This window comes from Eleginops maclovinus, chromosome 20, assembly GCF_036324505.1.
Source record: "Eleginops maclovinus isolate JMC-PN-2008 ecotype Puerto Natales chromosome 20, JC_Emac_rtc_rv5, whole genome shotgun sequence".
NCBI lineage: Eukaryota > Metazoa > Chordata > Actinopteri > Perciformes > Eleginopidae > Eleginops > Eleginops maclovinus.
This window is the reverse complement of record NC_086368.1, coordinates 17,044,268-17,054,677: the sequence shown is the minus strand read 5'-3', so window position 1 is coordinate 17,054,677 and position 10,410 is coordinate 17,044,268. Positions and strand designations below refer to the sequence as shown.

Sequence of the window (10,410 nt, the reverse complement as noted above, 5' to 3'; positions counted from 1 at the left end):
ATCTTGCAACATTCTCTTGCACTTTTTTATTTGTTCTCTGTTATTTCTTTCACTATTTGTATTGGGTTTATGTCCTATATATATTATGTTGCATTGTTGGAGGAGCCTGGGACTTTTTCATTGCCATATCTACACTGCAGCTACAATGCACATGACAATAAAGCCTTGAAGTGCAGACAATGAATTCTGATTCTGACATTTTTTTGTTCTACACTCCAGTCCAGGTGGTGGCGCTGGCGTTGATGCATCTCTATACGGCTCTGCCACCCGCCAATAAACACCAAAGAAGAAGACGAGGACATGTTAAGCTAGTAGCTGAAACGGACGGCGTGTTTTCTGCTCACCACATTTGTCGAACTGCAGATACCAAAAGGTGAGCCAACGTTTCATACCTTATATGTATATCCATCTGATGTTTTACTCCATTGTTGTTACATGTAATAGTGATTAGTATGTGGATGGGCTAATAAGTTATTTTTTCCCCGTCGTGGTAAATGCTAAATATGTATGCTATCACAACTGCATTGTGCTGACAGAGCTAATGTTTGCACGGCTATTTGTGGGGGTTGGGAATCCCTTGAACGTTACTATTTGGTGGCTAAATTAGACTAAAAAATATCAAGTATGTTATCTGATTGTGTTAATCGTGCAGATACTCTTCTTAATCGAACCAAAAGGATGGAAAATATATGTCGGACAATACCCCGGTAGTTGTTACGCACAAGCTAGCAAATCACACATACTATTGGTTGCTAGCTAGCGTTAGCTTCGTAATGTGCAGTCGACGTTAGCATTTAAGTAGAAAGATATAACACACGATGGAGTCCACTTTATGCAAGTGATTAAAAGGGTTAACAACACAGGATGTTTTAATTTTGTGTATATTTTCTATAATCAGACGATATTTTGAAAATCACCAGCATTTTCTAAAGCTCTCGATTTTAACCCCATTAACGTTATCCAATCACTGATACCAAGATTTCTATGCATGTCGTCGTAACAATTTCTCTCTTTCTTTTAAGGCACATCTGATTGTTTGACTGTAAAAAGAAGATATTTAAACCTGGTGAAATGAGTAAGTTGTGATCTTTTTTTTTTTTTGACTGAGTTCCTGGTACTACTTTTGGCTCCAACCTATTTGACTACCGGGTGTTTCCCCGGCGAAATTCTTTAGAAGAGGTGACAAGCCACCTTCATCTGGAAACACCCAGCTTTATTATTAGTTTACTGAGTAGATCACTGTCCATGCAGGAGTAACTCATTAAAGATAAAGCATTTTTGTGTGTGAAATAAAGTCATAGTTAAAGCTTTACTCTTATTACAATCTTTTATTGCCTTCAGTTTGCATTTACTGGAAGGTAATGCTTTTGTATTTGTTTTATTTATCTGTCTGACAACAAAACATTAATAGCTGTTTATCGTCCAAATGACGCTTCCTGAATTAACAAAGATGTATTAAACATTTGTGCATTACAATATTTTCAGTTAAGTTATTAATTCCATCACCTCTCTGGATTACTTTAAGCACTATTAGCTGGTAACATATTAATGCAGTATGATATGGAAACTGTCCTAGATGCATTTAAATGTACTGGCTATTGATCAAATAACCAGAGAGGAATTTATTTGTTGGCTACTTTAGCTAAACTCGTTTATTTCACTGATGCCAATATCATGTCCTGTCATAGGGCATACAAACATATTGTGACACCCCATATAGAGGCAAACTGAATTGGGCAAAATAAGCCATCATTTATATGAATTAAGCACCTAACTGCAAACGTTTAGTTATTTAATTATGGAATTTTATTTAAGCTGTTGCAGTACAATCACTGTCTATGCATCTTAAATGTCTAAATGCTCATCCTATTCCACCCTGTATGTTTTGCCCTTTTCTTTCAGGCCAAAGTGACCAGTTTCCCCTTGACTGCAAGGTTTATGTTGGGAATCTAGGAAACAATGGAAACAAGACAGAGTTGGAAAGTGCGTTTGGGTATTATGGCCCTTTAAGAAGTGTTTGGGTTGCCAGGAATCCCCCAGGCTTTGCTTTTGTAGAGTTTGAAGATCCCAGAGATGCGTCCGATGCTGTGAAAGAACTGGATGGAAGGTAAATCTTTCGACAAATCTTTCAGTTTTACATTTTGTAGTGCATATTTGCAATTTCTTACTCGTGTAACGTTTTTTTTAGAACCATGTGTGGCTGTCGAGTGCGTGTCGAGTTGTCCAATGGAGAAAAACGTTCAAGGAGCCGCGGCCATCCTCCGTCCTGGAGCGGTAGCAGGCGCCCTCGAGATGATATTAGACGACGTAGTCCTCCAGTCAGACGCAGGTATGCTTTCTCTTTTGGACAACTTTACTCTTATTTACTGTCTCATTTGCAGTGTTTTATTTTTTTTAAGAACTGACTAAGCATATTTACATTCCCAGCACACTGTTACCATTATTTTTGTACCTCCCACACTGACAAATAATCTCATATCTTTAGATTGTAGACCAATTAAATTGTAGTAAACCTTTCTTTTTAAGCCAAATCCAAGTAGGGGTAAGTTTCTGATCATTTTTCACCAAGGCCTAAATGTTAATGCTAGCACTCTTAGTGCTTTAAATCATTTCCGTAAAATACATTTAGCAACAATAGCTTGCATACAAAATGAGTTCCTAAATAGATTATCTGTGAATTGGCCTGCTTCAGTGGCGGTTTTTAAACACACTTTACTTGGTTTTTTTCTTCCAAAGTATTTTGTCTTTGGATATTGCATTTGGCCAGTTTTGCCAAATGCAATATCCAAATGCAGCCTGTCGACATTTGACTATTTATGAACTCTAATAACGGTATGTCTTATAAAAGACCAAGCTCTAACAGAGTGATATTGCTTAACGGGGCATAGTTTGCATTCCATCATCCATCAACCATTTTCATAGGTACTTTCTAGAATTACTTTCTTGCAGGTTTAAATTTTGTTTTCTTTCTGAGTTCAGTTGCCATCTATTAATAAAACTGAACCCCGTTACAGAGTCACCACCACGCTTCTCACCATCTGAGTCAGTCAACTAGTCTTCTTTCAGCATCATGTGACTGCTGACCAGGGAGCCCCAATCAGCTTGGGTGGTGTTGTCACATGACCAAGGCGCACCGCCAGTCGTCAGGTTCCACCAACCTTTTGGTTCCTGAGCATGCAGCTCCCAGCATCCTCCTCTTCTTCCTCCAACCTTAATCCAATCGACAGCGGTCCACTTCACATTATCAACCAATCAGCATCTTTACTCTCTCTATTCGCCACACAACTACTGTATCAACGGGAACAGCCCATGGCTTACATCCCTTCCCATCCTCCCCCCCAAAAAAAGGCAGGGAAAATCTACAACTACCCCTTCCAACCAGCCACCAAGCAACTTCATATCTCCAACATTTGCATCATGTGGCAAATCCTCTCTGCAATTCGACTTCCCACACCATCAGTCTGGCTTCCTTGCGTCATTTCTATCTTGTCCAAATGCCCCAAAATAGTAAGTTGCTTTTAATCCTGCTCTTTTTAGTTTTTATGCTTAGTCTAACTTTCAAAGGTGCTTGACCGTTTGCCCTCAACAGTTATGCAAGTTAGAGCAAGATCAGTGCAGAGCTGCAAAAATCTACAGATCAAAAGTTGTGGTCAACTTTTAACTTAAGTCTTAGCTTATATTTGCAGATATGAACAACCTTTATTAGAGGTTCACCACATAATTGGGCTACCAAGGGCATTTTCATGGCTCGACATTAAACCATCAAACCATTTTTGGTAAATTTTACCCCCTTTTTCCATGAGAATATCAATTCCCAATATCCATTCCCGTAGTGTGCTCCAGTTTTTTAATAACAAAAAAAAGGTTATTTTATTGTCACAGTTGTTTTTGAAACAATCACACATGGAGGTTACATGTGGTGTTGATTCCACAGATGCAACCATTTTCAGTGGTTCACGTTTAGTCCTCATCCAGGTTTTTTGAACTAAAAATGATCAGACTCTGTCTAGGTCCACTGTGTGGACTTTTTTGAAGATCATTGTGCACAAGATTTGTGCCTCAAGTGTGGTGGAAATGAAAACTAATAGCAGCAGACAGATGATCTATGTTTTGCCCACCATTGTTAAATTGTGAGATGTTACATTTTTTGTATTTCATAGGAAAGCTTTAATGTCGAGCCCTGGCTTTGTTCTGAAATCTGGCCCCCCATTGGTGCTCATTTGGCAAAGATTCCTTCTTTATCAAGTTGATCTTGATGCAGTTCATGGATGCAGATGATCCTTCTATTAACAGACAAGGAACTACGTGTAACCACGTTTCCACGTGTAATCCGTGTCTCTAAGGATCAAGAATACCAAAGGTTTCATTAGAAAAAAAATATCTTTCCTAATTTTTTTTTGCTTCATTTTTTGCTTCACATACACTATAGGAGGAGGAGCCGCAGTCGCAGCAGGTAAGCGATTAACAACCGTTTTTATTTAAACTCTGCTTTTGTTAATAATCAATGATAATCATGTTAATTATTTTATGCTTTGATGAACCAGGTCTCTTTCAAGAGATAGAGGCAGACAGCGCTCTCTGTCCAGAGACAAGAAGGGCCCAAGATCAATCTCCCGGTCAAGGAGGCAAGTTGAAAAATCATTTATTATTATTAATATTAATATTAATATTTTTATTATTATTATTAATGTTATTATACTGTGCTTTTGAGACACATTTTTAAACTAGTTTGTTTGTTTTACAGTCGTTCCAGGTCTAACGACAGGAAATGAGGATCCCTAAACGATGGTTCGTGTGCAGGATCTTGATCTGGATGGGGAAAATACACATTTTTATAGTCATGTCTTTCTTTTCTCTAGGGTTGGCCAAGTTACATATTGTGTAATACCAGTCTGTTGAATTAACGACAACAGTCTGATGTCTTTTTCTCCTAAATCAAACTCTCTTACCCTGCATGTTTTGAAATGAAATTCTGGATTTAGTTTTTACATTGCCATCCTGTTTTTTAAACTGTTGAATTAAAGCTCATATGATGTTTTTATTTGTTTTGTTTGCTTTTTTTATTCTTGGTTGACTCTTTAATTACTGCCAATGGGTTAATGTGAGACACACCATTATAGGGGCTTATGTTATACCAGTGACAGAAATCAGACTGGCAACAAAAAGTTAAATACTGGTGCTGTTATTTGCAGGCTATCCTTGAAGCCAGAAACATCATCTGTAATTCTGTATTTCTCTTATGTCATTTTTGCAACAAAATACTCTGTTCAACTTTGCTTGACTCTTGAGCTCTGACAATTTGTGCTGCAGTTAAAAATGTGTTCAATAAATGGTTTTCCAAGGTGAACAAACTTCCGCTTGCCTTTTTTGTTTTTGTTTGGATGTATTAAATTAAAATAACAATGTACCATAATCTAATGACATCGGTGAAATGTGAAAATATAAGCTAAACTCAGAACTGTTTCAGTTGGCTTATGACATGCTGCAAGTGCAACCCACACAGGAAGTTCTCTCGTGGTTGCCAAAAAGGAACAACCCCCCCCAACGAGTGGAACGTATTAACCGTGCAGCATTGGCTGATGACTTGACTTTACAAAGCAGCTCATGTTGAGAGACAACAGGTGCCACATTTGGGTGGTGAGTACGTGTGGCGTTATAACTATTAAGTTGATAGCTTGAGGTTATTGATCAAATCAAACATACAATTCCAAATGAAATGTATTTGTGCAGTTTTTTTTTTTTAAATACACTAATTGGCAAAACAGGAATGTGGGAGTTAAGGTTAAGATCCAGAATGAATATGCATCTTGATTTGTGATTTGAGTAAATTGTTTCAAATATTTTAGGTTACATATATTGATATACTGACAAGTTACATGTCTAAATGTTTCATGATTAAAGAGAGAAGAAATGAAGTTATGTCTGCTCAAAGTGCAAAGAAGAAGAGGCTTGGCTCACGCCGCCGAGGAGCAAACCGAAATGAAACAAATAATAGTGATGAGTTCCAAATAATGGACGGTACCTCTGAAGATCAACGACACTTGGCTGTAGAAAATACCGAATCATTGGAAGTATTAGCTGAACCTGATAATTCACAATTTGAAACACAAACTCCACCTGAATTGTCAGGTAACAGAAGGAAACTGGGGTCTAGTCGAAAAATTAAAGGACATGTAAGGGGATCTGCAGGTGAATCTTACCATGAAACTAGAGAGGAAGTTAAGGAAAAGACGAGGGGAAAGCAAACTATCGCAACAAAACAAATGTCACTTGCAACGCAACATGAGACACAGGAAGTGCTGATTCGAGGGTGTGAGGACATGTCTGCAACATGTGAGAGCTATCTGTATTCAGCTTCTGAACCTGATTATTTTCCTGAACTTCAGAATACTACTATAACAAACTATCCAGAGGCTGACCTGGACAGTGTAATTCCCAAAAGCGAAAATCTGCAAGCACACCTTGATGAAAATGAGACAAACTCTAAAATTTTATCAGACTCCTGTAAATTAGTCCAAACCATGGAGGAAAGAATCAACACATCTGAAAATCTTCACAGCGAGGAAGTCAAGGAAAGTGCACACTGTGTTAGCAACGCTGAGTTAACAAGGTTAAGTCTTGTTTCACATCCAAGAGTAGATCAAGCAAATGTTGGGGAAATGTCAGAACAAAAGCTTCCTGATGAAAAAGAAAGCAAAGACATAGATGATGAGACAGAGTTGTTAAGGCAGGATGGAAACTTACAGGGCAACTATTTGGTTAGTGAGTCAATAGTTTTGCCATTTGCCACCACACCCGAGATAACCACAGAAGAAAACATTCAAAGAGAAAATACTGAAAATGAGTCCTATGATGAGACAGCTACAATGTCATCACCAAAAGAGGAATTGCTTACAGATGAGGAACAAAAAGAGCATTTCAGTTTGTCAGAACACAAATGTGCTTTTATAATAGAGGATGGCTCAAACAAACAGCATGAACAGGACTTTAAGCCAGCCAGTTTGCATACAATTGACCACTCATCTGAAAGTGTGATACATGATGTTGAGAATACTGCAATAATTTCTGAAAATCTGATCGATCAAACTGAAGTCAGAGACGCATACCGATCAGAGTTGAATGTAAAAAGTAGTGAAGATTCTCCAACCAATCAGGAAATGCCAAATCCTGAAGTCAAACAGGATGAACATGAAACAAAAGAAAGCAACGATGAGGATTTAGAGCTGACAAATGAGGATTATCATGTTTATGAAACCAAGGAACCACAGGTAAACTCTGCATTAGATCAGGTGAATGAGATTAAAGGCAGTGCTGAACAAACAGATCATCAGGAAAAAGGAATTTTCGATGAAATGGAGGAGAGTGAATACTCAAATACGCAATCAGGAATAACTGCTTCTTCTGTCTCCCAAACTCAGCAAAACATTGACTTTAACCCCATTGGGAACAGAAGAAAACTGGGATCTAGCCGTAGAAAGAAAGAAAGTGTCAAAGACTCTATTGCTGAATTATGCCGTGAACCTACAGAGGAAGTAGTTGGAAACAATAGGGATAATGAACCTCTTGAAACAGAAATGCCATCAACAATAGCACTGCAGGGAAAAACTATAGAAATCATGTTGGGAAAGCGAATGAACATTTTTGACACTGCTCCAACAGAATATGTAAGTGATCAAGTTAAAGCAAATGCACTTCTTGACATCTCTGAGCTCACTGGTTCAAATGTAAATGCAGGTTCAACAGAAGATCAACAGACAATTGACCAATCAAATTTCAGGGAGATGCCAGGTGAAGAATATACCAATGTGTCCTCTGTAACAGAAAAAGAAAGCAAGGAAAAAGACAAACAAGATTTGTTCTGGCAGGAAGAAAATGTACAGACCAACTATTTGATGAGTGAGTCTGATATGAAATCAGAACATATTGAGACTTCAATCTCACAGGACATCAACACAGAAAAGCAAGACTTCAGAGAGAAGTCAGAACCTAAATGCAGTGTTGAACAAACATTATTTGCATCAGTGCAAGAGAAAACATTGGAAACCATGTTGAAGGAAATGGGAAAAATTGACCCTGCTCCAACTGAATCTGTTGGTGAGCTAGCTGAAATTCAAGATATGCCACAACAAGATTATACGTCTGACAGTGTGATTCATGCTGCCACAGAAAATTCTGAAATAATTTCTGGTAACCGAATGGACTCCAATGAAATCAGAGACACAAGCCAATGTGAGATGGTTGTGAAAACACCTGGTGATCCTCCTACCTATCAAGACATTCTGACAATTCCTGACAACAAACAGGATGAGAATCTTAATGAAAAAAGCATCTTTGAGAATTTAGAGCAGAAAAATGAGGCTCATCATGCTGATGTAACCAAGGAACAACAGATCAGTGACTCTGAAGGAGTCGACTGTGCTCTAGGTCAGGTGAATGAGAATGAAGGCCAAATCGAGTATGATATAAAATCAAGTGCTGAACCAAAGGGTCATGAGGAAACGGAAGGACTCTTCTCTGAAATGGAGGGTGAATCCTCTTTACAAACTGTGCAATCAGGTTTAACTGCTACTTCTGACTCCCCACCACAGCAAAGCCTTGACTTGAACCCCATTGGGAACAGAAGAAAACTGGGGTCTAGCCGTAGAAAAAAAGGAAGACAGCATGACAAGGACACGGTTGCTGAGTTGCCCCATGAAACAACAGGAGAAGTTGCTGGAAACACCCCGGAAAATAAATATCTTCAAACAGAAATGTCATTTCCATTAGAGCCAGTACTGCAGGAACAAACAGAGGAAACCATGTTGAAGGGAATGGAAATATTTGACACAGCTCCAGCTGAATATGTTGCGAATCAAATTAAAGAGGATTCACTTGTTGGCATCTTTGAACTTACTGGTTCAAATTTACATGCAAGTTTAACAAAAGATCAACAGACAATTGACCAATCAAATGTTGGGGAGATGCCAGAGGAAGAATTCCCAAATGTTTGCACTATAACAGAAAAAGACAGCAAGGAAAATGAGAATGACACGGTATTGTTCAGGCACGATGAAAATGTACAGACCGACTATTTGATGAGTGAGTCTCAGGAAACATCAGAAGATAATGAGTCCTCTATCACATCAGAGATAACTACAGAAAAACAAGACCTCAGAGAGATCACAGAACCTGATTGCAATGTTGCACAAGAAGCATTTGTATTATCAAAAGAGGAGTCTAAGGCAATTGAGGAAACAAATGAGTGGTTCAACGTATCTGAAGTCAAAGGTGGTCATCAGTCAGAGGATGATGTAAACACACTGCATGAACAGGAGTTTAAGCCAACAGAAACTCAAGAAATGCCTCAAATTGATTTCTCATCTGACTATGCGATTCATGCTGTCACAGAAAAGTTTGAAATAATTTCTGGTAACTCAATGGACCCAACTGAAATCAGAGAGATGACCCAATGGGAGATGGTTGTGAGAAGACCTGATGACTCTCCTACCAATCAGAAAATGTCACTTATTGACAACAAACAGGATAAGAATCTTAATGAAGAAAGCATCTTTGAGGATTTGGAGCAGAAAAATGAGGCTGATCATGTTTATGATTCCAAGGAACAACACATTAGTGACTCTGAAGGAGTCGACTCTGCTCTAGGTCAGGTGAATGAGATTGAAGGCAAAGTAGAGTTTGATATAAAATCAAGTGCTGAACCAAAGGGTCATGAGGAAACGGAAGGACCTTCTCTGAAATGGAGGGTGAATCCTCTTTACAAACTGTGCAATCAGGTTTAACTGCTACTTCTGACTCCCAACCACAGCAAAGCCTTGACTTGAACCCCGTTGGGAACAGAAGAAAACTGGGGTCTAGCCGTAGAAAAAAAGGAAGACAGCATGACAAGGACACGGTTGCTGAGTTGCCCCATGAGACAACAGGAGAAGTTGCTGGAAACACCCCGGAAAATAAATATCTTGAAACAGAAATGTCATTTCCATTAGAGCCAGTAGTGCAGGAACAAACAGAGGAAACCATGTTGAAGGGAATGGAAATATTTGACACAGCTCCAGCTGAATATGTTGCGAATCAAATTAAAGAGGATTCACTTGTTGGCATCTTTGAACTTACTGGTTCAAATTTACATGCAAGTTTAACAAAGATCAACAGACAATTGACCAATCAAATGTTGGGGAGATGCCAGAGGAAGAATTCCCAAATGTTTGCACTATAACAGAAAAAGACAGCAAGGAAAATGAGAATGACACGGTATTGTTCAGGCACGATGAAAATGTACAGACCGACTATTTGATGAGTGAGTCTCAGGAAACATCAGAAGATAATGAGTCCTCTATCACATCAGAGATAACTACAGAAAAACAAGACCTCAGAGAGATCACAGAACCTGATTGCAATGTTGCACAAGAAGCA

General features: G+C 38.6%; 1 protein-coding gene across 1 annotated transcript; it reads left to right on the top strand.

The window, feature by feature from the left end:
- Nucleotides 1-215: 215 nt before the first annotated feature.
- Nucleotides 216-5,037, top strand: srsf3a (serine and arginine rich splicing factor 3a). The gene is made up of 7 exons (XM_063910894.1): nt 216-373; nt 1,023-1,075; nt 1,903-2,107; nt 2,189-2,329; nt 4,430-4,453; nt 4,545-4,625; nt 4,745-5,037. Exons 2-7 carry the CDS (start codon nt 1,072-1,074, stop codon nt 4,770-4,772), a joined length of 483 nt encoding a protein of 160 aa, XP_063766964.1. The 5' UTR covers nt 216-373; nt 1,023-1,071; the 3' UTR covers nt 4,773-5,037.
- The last annotated feature ends 5,373 nt before the right edge of the window (nt 5,038-10,410 follow it).

Excerpts from the sequence above, each read along its gene's own strand:
- srsf3a (XM_063910894.1), top strand. Across the intron at positions 2,108-2,188 it reads GTGAAAGAACTGGATGGAAG|AACCATGTGTGGCTGTCGAG; the intron begins GTAAATCTTTCG and ends CGTTTTTTTTAG. Across the intron at positions 4,626-4,744 it reads TCAATCTCCCGGTCAAGGAG|TCGTTCCAGGTCTAACGACA; the intron begins GCAAGTTGAAAA and ends TTTGTTTTACAG.